Source organism: Pseudozyma hubeiensis (genome assembly GCF_000403515.1).
Source record: "Pseudozyma hubeiensis SY62 DNA, scaffold: PHS38, whole genome shotgun sequence".
Classification (NCBI taxonomy): Eukaryota; Fungi; Basidiomycota; class Ustilaginomycetes; order Ustilaginales; family Ustilaginaceae; genus Pseudozyma; species Pseudozyma hubeiensis.
The window spans coordinates 683209-699879 of record NW_012133820.1 but is presented as its reverse complement, the minus strand read 5'-3'; the positions used below and the strand labels follow the sequence as shown (position 1 = coordinate 699879).

General features: G+C 57.0%; 7 protein-coding genes across 7 annotated transcripts; 3 read left to right on the top strand and 4 right to left on the bottom strand.

Moving 5' to 3' along the window:
- Positions 1 to 53: 53 nt before the first annotated feature.
- PHSY_003988 (hypothetical protein) lies at positions 54 to 4190 on the top strand (the record flags this gene model as incomplete). Its single annotated transcript, XM_012334605.1, has 1 exon — positions 54 to 4190. The coding sequence occupies one exon, from the start codon at positions 54 to 56 to the stop codon at positions 4188 to 4190; it is 4137 nt and encodes a 1378-aa protein (XP_012189995.1).
- A 77-nt stretch (positions 4191 to 4267) lies between these two features.
- Positions 4268 to 6553, bottom strand: PHSY_003987 (pq loop repeat protein; the record flags this gene model as incomplete). The annotated part of the gene is made up of 1 exon (XM_012334604.1): positions 4268 to 6553. One exon carries the CDS (start codon positions 6551 to 6553, stop codon positions 4268 to 4270), a length of 2286 nt encoding a protein of 761 aa, XP_012189994.1.
- Positions 6554 to 7579: 1026 nt separating this feature from the next.
- PHSY_003986 (hypothetical protein) lies at positions 7580 to 9469 on the top strand (the record flags this gene model as incomplete). The annotated part of the gene is made up of 1 exon (XM_012334603.1): positions 7580 to 9469. One exon carries the CDS (start codon positions 7580 to 7582, stop codon positions 9467 to 9469), a length of 1890 nt encoding a protein of 629 aa, XP_012189993.1.
- Positions 9470 to 9573: 104 nt separating this feature from the next.
- Positions 9574 to 11661, bottom strand: PHSY_003985 (hypothetical protein; the record flags this gene model as incomplete). Its single annotated transcript, XM_012334602.1, has 1 exon — positions 9574 to 11661. One exon carries the CDS (start codon positions 11659 to 11661, stop codon positions 9574 to 9576), a length of 2088 nt encoding a protein of 695 aa, XP_012189992.1.
- A 90-nt stretch (positions 11662 to 11751) lies between these two features.
- Positions 11752 to 12353, bottom strand: PHSY_003984 (hypothetical protein; the record flags this gene model as incomplete). Its single annotated transcript, XM_012334601.1, has 2 exons — positions 11752 to 11829; positions 12168 to 12353. The coding sequence occupies 2 exons, from the start codon at positions 12351 to 12353 to the stop codon at positions 11752 to 11754; spliced, it is 264 nt and encodes an 87-aa protein (XP_012189991.1).
- A 131-nt stretch (positions 12354 to 12484) lies between these two features.
- On the top strand, positions 12485 to 14683 carry PHSY_003983 (peroxin 23; the record flags this gene model as incomplete). The annotated part of the gene is made up of 1 exon (XM_012334600.1): positions 12485 to 14683. One exon carries the CDS (start codon positions 12485 to 12487, stop codon positions 14681 to 14683), a length of 2199 nt encoding a protein of 732 aa, XP_012189990.1.
- A 170-nt stretch (positions 14684 to 14853) lies between these two features.
- Positions 14854 to 16648, bottom strand: PHSY_003982 (hypothetical protein; the record flags this gene model as incomplete). Its single annotated transcript, XM_012334599.1, has 2 exons — positions 14854 to 15847; positions 16329 to 16648. 2 exons carry the CDS (start codon positions 16646 to 16648, stop codon positions 14854 to 14856), a joined length of 1314 nt encoding a protein of 437 aa, XP_012189989.1.
- Between the last annotated feature and the right edge of the window lie 23 nt (positions 16649 to 16671).

Here is a 16671-nt window from a genome sequence, read left to right as displayed (position 1 = left end):
AAGAAGAATCCGAACCTCGCGCAAGCTCGGCGGCGGTCGCCCCTTCCGCCATCATGTATTGGCCCACCGCCTGCGCAGAAAGGATCCACCTTTCGCCTTCGGGGCTGCATCGACCAACCACCTTCCTCCGCTTTGACAAAGATGCAGCGCAGCAGCTTGCAAATCAGGGGGCTGGTAGAGATGATGATGCTGAGGATCAGACCATACAGATCGCCCGCTCCCGCAACGGTATGATGTGGGCTGCGCTCAGCACCTCCACCATCTCGATTTGGTCCTCGCGTCCCGCTCAGGTCGTTGCTGCTCTCGTTCGCACTCCACAAAGTATCGCCGACTACGGCAACAACACCCGCATCGAATGGCGTCCGGATGGAAAGGCATTGCTGGTACAGACCGATTCCAACTTCCTCCTGCTCTACAACATCGTCTACCGTCATCAGGGCTCCTCGATCTACAGCTACATCCCACCTTCCGGCTCCGGTGCTCGTTCGCAATCGGGAGAGCTCCTTGCACCCAATCCGAATGCACTGCGCAGCTCCTTCTCTCCAGGCGCAGGGGAAAGTGCCGCTGCTGGCGACTTGGGCCTTGGCGGTCTCGCTGGAGAGGCATGTGAGCTTCGCTTTCGCCTCGTTCTCCGCATCGACGCGGGGTTGCGCTTTGCCGCGTCAACAGAAACGCACATGCTTGTCAGCACTACGTCGCCCCCCGCGATTCAGTGTATCCGATGGCCCAATGACGACGCGGACGCACCACCACCCGACTTCAACGACCCCTTGGTTCGCACTCGCACCACATTGACAGACCAGCTGGACTGGTTCGTCGGTGAGACGCACGAGGGCCCAGAGTCCAGCACGGAACAATCTCGAGTGCAGATCACTTATGTGACCTACTCTCGCCCAATGGACGTCTTTGTCTGGCTCACCTCCGATGGTCGAGCCTATGTTGCCAATTTGGACCTGTTGGCCAGCGGCACAACTCCCTGGACCGGTCGCGGTTTCCACGGCGCGCCAAAACAACGCAGACGCCAATCGTCCAATGCAACACGCGTCGCAGCGCCGGAGACACACCCAGAATCAACGCACACGCACCAGCAAGACTCGATACCAGGCACTAAAGATGGCGAGGGCCCGTCAGATGCACAGCCCGAAGGCACACCCCCGGTCAATGGGTACGTTGATGGAGATTCGGCAAGATCTGGGGTTCCAAATGGCGACGATTCAGGGAAGCCAGCAGTCGCGGCTTTGCCAGCGGAGCAGCACGCCATCAGCGTATCTATCAACGCCAAGTTCAGCTTGATCGCTCTAGGTCTGGCTGACGGTACGGTCGCTGTCTACACTTATCGAGCGCCAGGTCGTACGCCACTCCATTCACATACCCTATCTGTGCGACAGGCGCTCAAGTCAACGGCAAGCTACCTCACAACCGGCCCTGTGCGTTCTGTTTCGTGGACGAGTGACGGCTATGCGCTTGCAGTTGGCTGGGAGAAGGGCATGTCGACCTGGTCCACGTACGGCAAGCTTATGGCCTGTACGCTACGAGAGGACTGGGAATTGGCGTCTAAGAACTTTTCCGATTCTTTCATGTTCGGATGCCGCGACCTTTTCTGGGCACCAGGCAACACGGAGCTCTTCATCCTTGCGCTCGCCAAGAAAGACCTCACGCCTTTGCGGCCCAACAGCCAGCTCTTCGTGCTGCCGTTCTCCAAGTCGGCGGTCGCTGGACAGCATTCGCCAGACAACACCCGGTTCGCCTTCTACCAGACCGACGACAGCTTGCACGTCTATCGTGGTGCCGACCAAACCGATCTCACCGCCATCACACCAGAGAGTGACGTCTGGCAACACATCAAGATTCCACAATCGTATCTCGCAGCCAATTGGCCCGTTCGGTACGCGGCCATCAGCGCCGATGGCAACTTGATCGCTGTCGCAGGTCGTCGAGGTCTTGCGCACTATTCGAGCACCTCGGGTCGATGGAAGCTCCATAAGAGCGTTGCGCAGGAGCAGTCGTTCGTGGTGCGCGGTGGTATGCAGTGGTTCCAACACGTCCTCATCGCCGCTTGCGATTCCGGCGGAGAGTATCAGCTTCGTCTCTACTCGCGTGATACAGACCTCGACTCGTCCCACCTGCTCGATCTGCAGGTGCTTCCTAGCCCCGTCATCCTCACATCGCTCTTCGACAACAGCCTGCTGGTCTACACGGCCGACAACACGTTCTACCACTTTCTCATCGATCTCTCGCAGGATCGCATACGGCTGCGCCTGTGCGGATCCATCACGTTCGAGGGGATTGTCGGCGAGCCTGCGAGGGTGCGTGGGATGAGCTGGATGATTCCCGAGAGTCAACAGCGCTTTGGCGATCCGATGGATGATCTGGCTGTCGCCACCATTATCTTCTTGATAGACGGCAAGTTGGTCTTGCTCAGGCCACGCAAGGTGAGCGGCGGCAGTCGGGCAGAGTTTTCGCAAAATCCGCTTCAAGACTTTGATGAACAGGATGTGTCGTATACGGTGCATGATGGCGACGATGACGACGACGAGGTCGCCTACGACATGCAGATCCTCTCGGACAAGATTGAATATTACTGGACGCATCTGCAGGGCATCGGGACGCTCGAGAATTCGCTCTGGGGCTACGACGGAAGCGGCATCAAGCTGTGGCTCGATGCGCTGCGTATACCGTCGTCTGACCCGGACGAGTCGTTCCGAACGGATGACGACGATGATGACGAGCAAGATCTGGCGCCGGAATACAAGACGATCGAGTCTTCGGTTTCCATGCCGCTCGACTTCTACCCGCTGTGCGTTCTGCTGGAGAAGGGCATCGTGCTGGGTGTCGAATCGGAAGCCTCGCTGCGTCGATCATTGGACTTTGCCCTCTGGCGTACTACGACCAATACGCACCTGTTCCTGCATCAGGTGCTGCGTAACTACCTTGAGAAGGGTCTTATCGAGGAAGCCGTGTTCTTTGCGGCGTCGTATCAAGATTTGGTGTACTTTGCCCATGCTCTCGAGATTCTGCTGCACGCGGTGCTGGAGGACGAAGCTGATGCGGGGCTGGGAGATGCACTGTATGCTAGGAGAGGGTCGGGCAGCGTTTTGCAGAAAGAGAGGAGTCCGAGCTCGCTCTTGGCTGACGTGGCTGAAGAGGACGATGATGGTCACCAAAACGCGGCTGGCCGTCAAGACGAGGACAACCCAGACACCAGCGGATTGCAGAACGGCACCCACCTCGAGCCACCATGTCGGCGCGGTTCGAGATCGCCGTCGCCCACACCTCGCGCCGTCCTCCCGCTCGTCGTCGAGTTCCTGGACCACTTCCCCGAAGCGCTCGAAGTCGTCGTCCGGTGTGCACGCAAGACCGAAGTTGCACGCTGGGCCTACCTCTTCGACGTGGTTGGTGCACCTCGCGTCTTGTTCCACAAATGCATCCAGGCGGATCAGCTGCGCACAGCGGGCATGTATCTGTTGGTGCTGCACAATCTCGAACCATTGGAAGTGTCGATCGCGCACACGATTCAGCTGCTCAAGCTTGCCGTGCAGAAGGAGGACTGGTCGACGTGTCACGATCTGCTGCGGTTCTTGGCGAGTATCGATCCGAGTGGAGGGGCGTTGAGGTTGGCGGTGGATGAAGCGGGGATTTTGGAGGAAGGGAAGCAAGGGCAGGGTGGGGAGCAGCAGACGCCTCCGAGGTTGCTGCGTGCCGCATCCGCACCGATCAGCTCGACGCCGACGAAGCTCGACACCATGACGGAGGAGGAAGAGGAAGACGAGGCAGAGAAGAGCATCAGCTCTAACCCCGACCTCTCGCTCGACACGTCCACTGACCGCCCAACGCTGCAACCAGGTCAACGGTCAAAATCAGCCACACTCAACCTCCCCACACGCAACATCCCAGACGTCATCATCAACGGTCAATCCCTCACCCCCGGCCTTGCAGCCATGGGCATCGGTTCCCACAAGCAGCACCGTCAGTACGCCCACGGTATAGGGATGAGCCTCAGCCGCGTCGGGTTGCGCAGCAGCGATCGCATCTGGGATAAGAACCGGGAGGATGCCGAAAGTCCCACTTCCCCTAGGAGTGGGTTTGGTTCTCTACCGAGGATGGACAGGTTGAGCGGGGATGGCGTGGGCATGGAGGATGATGTTGATGAGGCAGAGGAAGGCGGATCCAAGGTTGACGAGAGGATGTGAAATGACGGAATCTCACCACACTGCGAAACACGACTGTGAAAAGGTTGTCTGAGAATCCAATCGCATTGCTGAACAAGTCACTCAACAGCGCCTTTGTGCCGCCACGCCGCCCACTGGCCCACGATCATGAGATCAAAAATCAATGTGCCACCACTGCCCAGCAAGAATGGCAAACTCTCCTGGAGATACATCCTCGATCCTTCACCTTGCGCCGACGGATTGGTCAATACGCTGATCGTGTAGAGCAGGTTTCCCGAGAAAGCGGCTATGAAGAGGAGGATGGAAAGGCCCGCTACGGAGCGTCGGATGTGGTTTTCCCAGATCTGTGGGATGCGCGAGGTGATGTAGAGCAGCGCGCACAGCCATGCGCTTATACGTCCGACCACGCGACGCCAGGTAGCACCTCCGTCGAACAGCGATAGCATCGAAAGCGAGCCGGACGAGGGATCCGGTATCGCTGCAGCCGAGACGGTCGACGAGGGTAGCGACGTGACCATCATGATTCCGAGCAGAACCATGCCGATACTCCTACGCATGGAAGCGGGCGATTTGGTCCCGGTACGTTTCTTTCCGGTGGACGAAGACGGCCCAATCAACCCACTAGAAGCCATGCGTTTCGAGTGCGATCGCGAAGAAGAACTGCGCACCATGCTGCGCTTCCTACCTCCATCCTTGACCAAAGTGTCGATCGAGCGGTGCAGGGGTGCTGCGGGTGAAGACTCTCGTGTCGAATCGTGCGTCCGCCGCTTCCGTGTCTTTGCCGGGTTCAGCGCGGTATATTTGTCAGTAATCTCTTCGTCGGAGTCTTGTGGAACGGCTGTCGTTTCATGCGAGCCCAGCTGGTGAAGTGATTGGGACATTCGATCCGTGACATCTCGTGATTTCGAGTGGGGCGAAGCATGCCTGGCCGTTCCATCCGAGGAAGAGTGTCCAGAGAAGGGTGAACACGCATCACGACGTGCATCACCTGCAATGACGGGTGTCACTGCGCCGGAGGGAGGGGCCGTGTCGATGCGAGTCGCTGTGCGCATCATATCGCGTCCTCTAGGCTCTGCGGATGCGCTGCTCGAAGCCGTTCCGACGCTCTCCAAGCTGTCGATGCTGTTCATGAGATTCTCAGCCTCTGCTGCCTCGTCCCGCGATGCAGACTCGGCTTCAGAGACCGATTCGGGTTCGGTCTCTCCATCGTCTTCTGCTGGCCTTGATACTGTTGCTGCCGCGTCAGATTCGTCGATGTCCTTGCTTTCCCTGGTCGGGCTCAACGCCGAGGGGACAAAGTCGACATTGCCTGCAGCCGCTTTCCTACGAGAGCTCATGGATCTGGTGGCTCGCGATCTACGAGCAGCAGATGGCGCAGTTTCGCCTGCGGCCTTCAAAGACTGCGTTGAGGCGGTCAGGTCAGTCTTGAGATCCCGCTGTAGATCGACTTCGTTGCTGTTGACTCTTGATCGCGTCCGCGAAGGAGGTAGGGAATGATTGGGCGAGGAAGACGCGCGAGACTTGCTGCGATACGAGTGCGATCTTCGATGCGAAAAGTAATCTTCGTCTGCTCCATGCACTTGATGCAGCATGGCTTCTCTCCGTCTTGCTGCCTCTTGAGCCAACTGAGCTACCGACAGGGCAGCGTCAGAGAGCGCGCGGTAATTGGCGACGGAGCCACTCGCAGCTCCTGAAACGGTGTCGCTTGAGCCGTTTCTGCTGATGGGAGGTGCGTGCCGTGACCTGGATCGTGACGATTCGTAGCGTGGCCGCTGAGGCCGACGATCGATTTGTGGCGCATCGGCAGGCGTATCTGTCGAAGCACGGGGTTCCAATGGAGCATGTGGATCTTTATGGGGATGTGCATGCTGTGCTGCGTGTCGATTCGGATGCGTGAGCTGTTGCGAGTGCGAGAGGTTGACGCGACGCCTGCTCGTGCTGCGGAGGAACGAATTGTGCCGACTTGATCTGCTTCCAAGCAGCTCGCTGGTCTCGGACAGCACCGAATAGGGATTGGGAGGGTACGGTGAGGTGAGACTGCTGGATCGCTGGCGGGATCTGTTCTTGAGGAGACGAGCTCGCTCTTTGCGAGCTTTGCTCCAGTAGTAGACGAACTGCACCATGATGCAGACATCTATGCAGCAGAAATAGGTTGCGACAGCGATCTGGAAAGGCAGTTGCTGGGTGAGAACGCTTCCGATGAGGTTGGTAGCATCGCCGAGCATCCATTGCGTGAGAAAGACGGCGGAGAGGCCCTCGACTGAGCCGCGGCGATAGTTTTCGTAGAGCTGAGGTGATTGAGCGAACAACCAGATGCAGAATGACAAGGTGCCGGTGAGGTCAGATACGGTCTGCCTATCGACGGCACCTATCCAGCTGACCATGGCTACAGCTCGAGCGGTCGGAAGCGCGCCGACGTCGTTACTGCGCCAGCGCACTCGTGTCGGTCTGTCTCCGATAAAGGCAACTATAGAGTCTGGCGCACTGAGGCTGGCGATTGCTCGTCTATGATCGTCGCTCGCTGAAGAAATCGTGTTGCCATATGTTGCTTGTCGAGATCAGAGCGACACAACGAAGTTCGAGCAAGTCAATAGGTCCATACCCTTGATCACTTGACTTGCGCTCCGAGCCCTCGAGCCAGCTTTGGTCCGAGATAAGAGTCTGTCTAGCCGCCCGGACCGTTTAGGTAGTCCAAGGAGCAACACGACTGCGAGAAGGCCAGAGATATCGGAGTATCAAGGTTCTGATCTGAACGAGCTTCTCTTATTGAGCCTGCTCAGCGTCTTTTCAACGCTATTCCGCCAGGTGTGTTGCGTATGGGAGGTCGAGGAGGATCGCAATGCTGAACCTTGACGCTCAAGCAGCCGGGGTCCCTGCTGTCTAGGTTGCGTGAGCACCGACTGCGATCGATAGGCGTCCCGATTCAGCCGTGACGGACGATGGTCTGGCAGTAAAGTTGATGGTTGCAGTCAAAAGATAATCAAGGGCTCGATCGGCCACCTAGGCTAGTGTGCATGTGATGCCGAATTAGCCGTGGGACACCGAGCGAAAATGATAAGCATGTTAAGTCACGACATCGAAGAGCTGAGCAACGCGCCCGCGACTCAAATGTGGAGTGGCGAAACGCACACGCGAAAAGTAACACTTTTGCAACAAACTCAGCTTGCTCACACCTGCCATCATCCTCATCATCACCATCATCTTTCTTGGATCTTCTTGCTCGCCGCAGCTCTCGTCTCGGAACATTGGCGCTTGCATACGATATGTCCACCACGGCTCCAGGCGATCACACCCTCCTACCGTTGTCCGCTCCTCGAATCGCCCACAACGGCGCCAACTCTTCTTCTACATTGGATGCGAATCAAGGCGCTGCTACATGGCCGCCATCAGCTGCCTCCTCCGCAGTCACAATGCACGCGGATAGCTCGGCGCTCGTGCCTACTGCACCCACTACGGAGATCAATCTGGTATCGTCGCCGCCAACCAGCCATGCTACTTCTCCCACGCGCGTGCGCTCTTCACCCCTAAGGCCGTCGTCAGCAGCCAATGTCGTAGTCGAAGCTTCTTCTGGCGGACGTGGAACCGGAAAGTCTGCCATTGCTGCATATTCAGTCGACCCAGTGGAAGCATACGTAGCCAACAGCGATCCGGAGGACGACGACGAGCAAATCGGCCACTCGGATTCTGCCCAGGCCTCACAGCCGCTCTCCCTTCCGTCTTCACCAGTCCGGTCTGGCAAGAGAGCGTTCGCTGCAAACATTGATCAAGAGTCTTCGTCTTCTGTATACGTCCAGATCCCGGCCGCCTCTCCATCTTCCAGGCCACCGCGGCAGACACCTGGCTCTACCAAGAAGAACAAGAAGAAGCAGCAGAGCGACACGTCGCGCAGTGGCGGATCAGATGCTTTCGACTCGGCCGAGCAAGATGCTCCGACAGCCGTTGAAGATGACGACGCCGCCTACGCAGCCGCCCTAGCCGCACAAGAGGCGACACTCGCCCGTCGACGTCCTACACGCAATGCCAGGAAGGAGGTGAGCTATGGTCCGAATTGCGATCTTGAAGGACGACCACTTTCGTCAAAGAGGCAGAAGGAATCAACCACCAAGTCCAAGGTAGCAGCGAAGGACTCTTTGACTGCTCAAAATGCGAGAGACAAGCGAAGATCCAGAGACTTTTCGGATGATGACGAAGAAGCTGTCGAAGGCGCCAAACCTGGGCCTAGCTCATCCAGCAAATCGAAGCGGGAACTCGGGTCAAAACACGCTGCAGAAGACGACGAAGACTTGACAGACGACGACATCGGTTTCGCTGCGCGGGATCGTAAGAAGGCGAAAACGAGCAAGCTTATCACGGCGATCAGTGACAGCGAGGAAGAGGCGGCAACAAGTCGGACGACGAGAGGAAAGAAAACACAGCCGGAAAGATCCTCGCGTCGGGACAAGATAAAGGATGATGCTCGAGTCTCGGACGAGGGCGAGTCGGAGCGCGACAACGACATCTTGACACCGCCAGCGCCGACTTCGCCGCGTCGTTCGACGCGTAGGAGCGTTCCTTCGCCGAAGAAGAAGCAAGCGAAAGAGGCCGCTGAAGACAAGCCCCAAAAGAGCGCAGGAAAGGGCAAGAAGAAGCAGCGCAAAACCTTCGATCTTGATCGAGACGGTGAAGAGGAGGAAGAGGCAGAGGAGAAGAAGGACGAAGGCGAGACTGTCGAAGATGTCGCCGCTCAGGCTGACGAGGCGTCCAGAAGCTCAGGTCAGAAGATTGCTGAGGCAGATGGAGAAGAAGCAGAAGAAGAAGAAGCAGTCAACTCTGCACCTCCTGCCAAACCATCCGCCTCTCCAACCATTTCCAAAGCTTCATTATCAACCTCTTCCCCTGCCCTCACTTCGACCTCTACACCTCGCTCCGCACCGACCACGGTGGCGATCAAGCGAATCGCAACTTCCGGCACTTCGTCCCCCACCCTCCATGCCTCGTCTCCCACCACCAGCGCATCCCCACGCTCGTTCTTCGGCAAACCGCTCACCACGCTCCTCTCAACTGGTGCGGCGAGACGGCCCGGTTTGACACGCAAGCACAACATCCCTTCGCTGTTGAACCATCGCGGAGCACCGAAGGCGCCCGTTCGCGGGCTGGTGGTGTCGAAACGCAGGATGCAGGATGACGATTATGAGTACGATGCCGAGTACGAGGCGCTGATTGCGAAGGGGAAGAAGGGGAGTGATGATGAGGATGCGAGTGATGCGGAGGTGGTGGAAAAGGAGGAGGAGGAGGATGAGGGGTTGGAGGAGTATGATTGAGTTGGGCTAGGTTGGCGGATCTTTCATTAAGGAAAGGGATCTATCAATGTTGTATTTGAGTGAGAAGGACAGGTGCTGTTGTACAGATAGATGTGGTGTTTTGATCAGAGTGAGTTTCTCGTCGAAGTCCTTCTCGACCTCATCCTACTCTTTTTGCCTGCTCTTGTCTCCGCCAGCTCCTTGAGCAGCTTGACTGTGGTTACGATCAACGGTACCAACAGGGGCGCGAACAGCGGGGTGTAAACGGCATACTTGTGCTCGTCTGGAAAATACAGCAGACCCAACATATCCGGGTTGAAGAAGGCCCTATTGCTCAACGCATGAGCTTCCCTCGTCCTCTCGAACAACTCGCTTAGACTTTGGGTTTCGTTTTGGGCAGCAGCGAGGGATTGGATGATGTCGAGGGAAGATTGGACGTCGGATTTGACGGGGGGACCTACACCTAGGTTTTCGATGCGATCGACTAGACGGGTGATGGCGGTGAGCGTCGAGGTGGTTTCTCTGGCTAATTCGAGCGTTCGTCGTTGTTGGAGCGTTGATAGTCGAATGTTGCGTTGTAGGGGTGAAGTTGGGATGTCGGAGAGGCCGAGAAGGATTTCAAGTTGACGAGAGAAGAGCGTCATTGCTCCGACGACTTTTGCCTCTGACAACTCGATCACCTTCCCCCCACCACCACCACCTGCTCCCTGATGGTGAGATATCAATCCATTCTCTTCCGCCGGATCGTCTTCAGCGTTCAGAATCACAACACCTCCCCATTGAGGTATCAACCATCCACCTGCCTCCTCCACCCCACCTTTGACGATATCACGGATGAACAGTGGCGTATTGGATTTGCTCGGAATGTAAAGCAAAAAGTGCAGATCGTGCGTCTGCGAAAGAATGTCGTATGGTCGACCATCGACGGTGTGATTGCGTTGTGAAGAGGAAGATGATGGTGGGACGGTGGAGGTGAGACTCCATTCCTGTGAGTTGACAAAGACCTTCAAGTCGTCCCATTCGACGACGTTTCGTGGCGGTAGCGGTGTGCGCTTCTGCTTGCGCGTGTGTTGAATGCGTGGGACTTGGATCGTTCGTTTCTGCGTCTGTTTGATGGTCTTCTTTCGACGACCTGTTGACGGTGCGGAAGGGAGTTCTCGTTCCACCTCGGAAGCCTCCGCGTCTGCTTCGATGGTCGAAGCCGATGCAACCTCACCCTCGGCTGGATCTTCATTGTCAACCTCTACCTCCACCACCTCTTCCACCTCTTGATCGACCATCACCTCTTCCTCCACATCGATCTCCACCACCTCCTCCAAGATCTCCCTGGTAGGTTGAAATTGCAGCGGTGCAAACCACTGAACCTGCGTCTCGACATGAAAGTCGTGCAGCCCGCTCAGCTCGCTCGTCAGCCGTGTGATGGGGTTGCTCGTCGAAGCGTTGGCGCTCGCCAGATCATGGACAAGTTGACTGTCGTATGCACTGCCGTCGGTGACGTCCTGGTTCATGATGCTGAACACCAGACGTACGTGCTTGCTGTACTGGATGACGCGAGGGTCGTGTTGCGTGTCTGAGATGGTGGACGCGGAGGTGTCGTCTGCGGCGGTGGAAGGTGGTTTGTCGCCTCGTAGATGGAGAAGCTCGGCGATAACAGCAGCGCTAACGGTGTCTGGTACGAGTGGAAGCGATGCCGGTTCGTCGGTAGGGTTGGGAAGGTAGACGGTGGGAACACCGGATTGATGTGCGTCGGCGTCATCTGACGATGTCTCGCTGGCGACTCGTACCGCATATGCCCCTGTCTCGAGATCCAACGGTGGCAGTGATCCTGCAGAGCTCGTCGCATGGACGTCGACCTTCCATCTCGTGCACTCGAGACTGGCGGCCGCGGGTAGTCCCGCCTTGATCTCGAGACTCTGCTGCACAAGCTGCTCCACTTGCTTCAAGAACGATGCTTGAGCGTCCTTCTCCCCTTCCTCCTGGCCTCCATCTTCTGATATTATCGTTGGATCGACCGACACTGTAAGACTAGATTGAAAAGCGACCGGGCAATCGTCTGGATAGTGAAGCGCTTCCACCTGTTTTGTAGGTAGCGGCAACCGTTGGATCGTGGTCAGCCGAAGCCAAGAAGGGATGCTCGCCAGCAATGCGACCCAGAAGCAAGTCAGGACGGCTATGCGTGTGCCGAGGCTCTGGAACATCAGCGGTGCCGCCATCTTGATCCGCTGTGCCCGGCAACTTGCGTGGAAGAATGCGAGGGACAGGAAGAAAGATGGAAGGGCCTTGCTTGTTCACGTTGGCGGATGCTATGCTTTAGCGAACGTCCGAAAAGGAGGTTCACCTTTTCGAGGGAATTTGACCCTCCTCGCCCGGCACATCGGACCCTAAGGAAAAGGAGGGGGATCATTTTTACTTGGGAAGGGAAGGTTTATATAACTTGGCTCTTGCTGCACATTGCTCGCCCGGCTTGCCACCTCCCTCTCTCTAGCCAGCTGAGCACCCTCGCTACCTCTGCATAGCTGCTCAAGCCAGCCGATGAATCAGCCAGGCTCTTTGAATGATGAATGATGGAGGCGCCGCAGCAGAGGTGGCTGGCTTTGGTGCGATTTAGATGAATCAGCATCAGGTGGCCCACTCGCGGTATACAGCTGTCTTGCACGCTGAATGCGATTTTCGCATGGAGAGGCTTTTAGTTCAAGTGTTACATCACTCGATGCCACACCTGTTGTCCGACGCAACTGATTTGGCCATCCAATTTGAGCAGAAGCTGCTCGTGCGTGAAAGCGGTCTTTCGCCGCTTGGAATGCACCGACTGGCGACTGACATCACATGCAGTCCGCAGCTTGGCCCCGCATTCCACTCTCTCTTCTCTTTTTCTCTCTTTCTCTGTCCGACCATCAGCAACCATCAGTCACCTTTCTCCCTCGCTCTGATCTCATTTCGAACATCACCGACGAGGTCACCTCTCCTTGATCGTCGCTTCTGACGCAGACAGGCCTGCCTAGAACATCCAAGGCGATCCGAAATCCTGGCCCAATCATGTCGTCGACATCCACAACCACCCCGGTCGCGACACCGATCAAAAAGGAAAAGGACACCAACACCGCCTCACCAGCACCCCCATCCCTGGTGACCAACTCTTCTCGCGTTCCATCCACGGCCTACTCCACCGCCACTTCGCTCTCCGCTAGCTTTGAACCGCTCTCCTCCTCCGAGATCCTCGAGCGCGTCCCCAGCCCCGTCGTGCGACTGGCCGCGGCGCTGGCACCCGCCATCCATGCCTTCCACCGCTTCATCCGCCTCGCCACGTGGACTGGCGGCAAGAACTCCACGTCGTCGTCCGTTCTGCTGCTCGTCTCCTTCTGGCTGATGTGCGCTTTTGGATACGAGCTTTTGCGGTATGCTCCTCAAACCCTCGTTCTCGGCTGGATCGCCTACGCAGGTATCAGGAGACAGCTTTCCTTTGCCAGTCCTCGCAAGCACACTCCGGCGAAGATCATCGAGAAGCACGATGTGGTGTCGGCAGCTTCGCTCAATGCGACCTTGCTCGAGTTGAGCGAGCTGGCGGACTTCTTCTCGTCGTTGAGGAGGAATGTGCTGGTGCCGGCGGTGCAGCTCGTCTCGTGGGATCCGAGTCCGATGAGTACAAAGGCGGTGGCGGCGTTCGTGCTGTTGACCTGGCCGTTGTGGTTGTTGGCTTTCCTGCCGTTGAGGGAGAGTGGGTTCCCTAGTCTGGTGCTTCCCGTCTCGGCGAGTGGCATTGTGGCAGCGATTGTCAGGTGGGATGTCTACGTCTACCATCAGATTCTCAAGCTCATCGGTCCAGACCACGTCGCCGCTTTCCATACCAAAGCAGCACCTCTCTACGCGCACTACGACCATCTCTCCGGATTCGTCGCCAAAACACCGGTGCCAGTCGTCTATGCCCACCTCGCAAACCTCGCTTCTCGCGTGCGTTGGGAGCAGTGGACCGAATTCAACCTCACCCTGCTCCCACCTTACCCGATCGGAGCACTCACCGTGCGCAGTCTGGTCTGCTTTGTCGGAACGCTCGCTCTCACCTGGTGCTCACCCTGGTGCAGTCTGTTCCGTCAAGCCGTGTGGAAGAGCGCTACGATCCGACGCGTTGTTCGTGGAACGGGCAGGTTGCTCAGTGGACAATTTTCGGCGAGGGATGCGTACGGCAAGGGCAACTTGGATGATGAGTGGGCGCACGGGTTGTATCATGAAGATGGATCCGAGTTGCTCTCTGCTGGTAAGGGTAAGGTCGACACGGGGGTCAAGGTGAAAGGGAAAACAGATGGGAAGGAGGACAAGGTGGTTCGACACGAAGATGTCGTATACGAGTTTTCCATTTTCGAGAATCAACGATGGTGGGTAGGGTTGGACTGGACGGCAGCGCTTTTGCCGCAGGAAAGACCTTCATGGTCGGACGAAGCGAACAATCCTGTTTCGCCGCCCGCGTCGTTCAGTCTGCCGGCGACCAAGATCATGCTGACGCCAGCACCGACCGCTGCCGACCCGAAAGCTTTCACCCGGAGGACGATCAAGTGGCAGTGGGTGGATCCGGAGTGGTCGATCGCCGGCGTATCCAGCCGTGGCTACTACCCGAGCTCGGCCGTGTACAAGGGGAGTGCTAAGGAAGCCGCGATCAAGAGCGCCAGCGCGTTGGGGGACAAGGAGGCGGTGGCGGCAGCGAAGCAGGGGTATCTGGGTGATGCGTTGAGCCGGATCCGTGCGAGGACGAGTGGAAAGGAGGAGGAAGAGGTGGGAGATGTCGGCACTACAGCGCACAGGGTTGGGGGCGAGGGAGGCGAGGAGGAGTGGGATGTGGATGCAGAGGGTTGGCAGTACGGCGACAACGCGTGGGACAAGATGAGCAGGAAGAGCGGCATGGGGAGGTATACGAGGAGGAGAAAGTGGGTCAGGAGGGCGGTGCTGTTAGAGGTCGTAGAGTATGGTGTGCATGGGCCTACGGCGGGGGACAAGGTGAAGGGTGCGGTGAAGGGGGAAGGTAAGAAGGAGGAGGAGGAGCAAGCAGGGGAGGAGAAGGAAGAGGAGAAGAAGGTGGATGGCGTGGATTCGTCGACTACGCCCAAGGTGGATACGGACGTTGTGACGGCTAGTACGACCGAGGCGGGGGAGAAGGAGGAGGGTGGCGATGTTTCGCCGTCGAGCGCTGCGTTGGCTGCAAAGAGACCGAGCATCTCGGATCGCTTGGCACAGGCAGCACACTGAGAGCGTCTTTGCTTCTTCGCAGGCAGCGCACCCTGGTTCAATTGCGGCAATCACCCGATGCAACCACCACACACACACAATCAACGGATTCGAGAACCTCAATCTACTGCTGAGAGAACCAAAAATGCATGCGTGCCGTTGGGTTTGTTTGATTATCGATGACATGCGTCTTAATTCCTAACGGTAGCAATAGCCACGCTACCGAGCGTCCTCCTCATCTCTGCCTGATCCACGTCGTGGCTGTCCTCGACGCTACCCCATCGGTTGATCTGGCTCTGGACTTCGACTTCTGCTGCGCTTGCTGCCTGCTCTACGCTCAACTGTCCGCTGACGAGCGCTATGCTGACGAGAAAGCTCTTTGTGAGCATGACGCTCCTTTCGAACGCTGCGAGGTCGAAGTTTTGAAGGTTTTCCAGGTGGGACTGGAAGGTTTCTCGTGTTCCTTCGGGGTGTTCGCCGCCGAGAAGTCCGGTGAAAGGTGCGATCGAGGTGGAGTAGGTCGAGTTGATGTAGTCGAGCAGAGGTGTCCAGTGGAGTTTCTGGAGTTCGACGAGTGCTGCTGGTTGGGTCTCTTGGAAGCACACCGTTTCGTTATCCAAGTACCTCAAGAGATCTCCCTCGATCTCTCTCCTCTCTGCTTGTACGGAACATGATTCCAATGCACGAGCTGCCAAGCTCGTCAAGGGCAGTGTGTGTGGTTTGAGCGTTTTACCCTGTTCCGACCATTCTTGTGCGATGCACGTGGCGAGCAACTCCCTATCAGCTGGGATCACGATCGGTTGACCGGAAGGTGTCTTGATGGATCGTCCATCGAGTAGAATCTGATAGCCAGGGTTGGAGGAAGTGGGTGGTTGGAGGGTGACTGTCTTCCAGAAACGTGCTTTGAGTCGCTCGGCTCGGTTTAGCGCTGCTTCTTCGAGGTTGGGGATGGAAGTGTGCAGCGAGCGAAGAGGGAAGGTTTGGGATGTGCGCAAGGTGATCCGGGCGGATCGTAGTGCGAACATTGATGCTGGGCGAGAGAGACGGTTGAGAATGATGGGTTGAAAGAAGACGATGAGGAAGAAGTGCGAGAGCAGGATCTTCCAACTGTGCTTTGGCGAACGTCCATAAAGGAGGTTCACCTTTTCGAGGGAATTTGACCCTCCTCGCCCGGCACATCGGACCCTAAGGAAAAGGAAGGGAAAAAAGTTTACCTGGGAAGGCAAGGTTTATATAAGGTAGTACTTGCTGCGCATTGCTCAGCCGACTTGCGAACCACCTCTATCTAGCGAGCTGAGCACCCCCGCTACTGTGATACGGCTATGTCAGTCAAAGGGTGAATCGTTCTGACTGATGATGAATGATGAATGACTGAGGCGCCGCAGCAGAGGTGCTCTCTTCTCGCGCGAACTTGACACATTCTCGTAAAAAAATAATATCTATTTATCAATAAATATTAATCTACGCTATGCCAAGATCAGGCACAGCCTTCGACGCCGACGAAGAATCGATGCCCAAGAAAAAAAGCGCGGTTCAAGATGGCGATGATGGAACATATTCGAGGATTGCAAATTGCGGCAAATGGGTCCGTGGTGCAGATGCAGCAGGGTTCACCTGAGTTGAATTTCCTCTTGATATTTGCCTGCCAGAACTGTCAACTATTCACATTCCGTCCGTGGCAGCGGCGTCTTGGTGGGTTGATGCACGTCTCTCTGCCCCAGATCGTCGTCTGCAACCTTCATCTCCATCATCCTTCATCCCTGTCTCTTCGACGCACTCAGCGCGCTCGCTCGCTCGCTCTCGTACATTGCAGTAGCCGATTGTCGAAGCTTCTTTCGGTTCTGCAGCTGGGCAGTTGAATTGCACTCGTCTTGAGGCGTCCGTCTCTTGGTGTTCCCCGTCAACCTCGACCGGTCTCTTGGCGATATGGCGATGCCACTCGTCTCGATGATTTGAATCCCGTCTCGTCTCATCCGAGCTCGACATCACACCGTTGCAGCAAAAGGCCC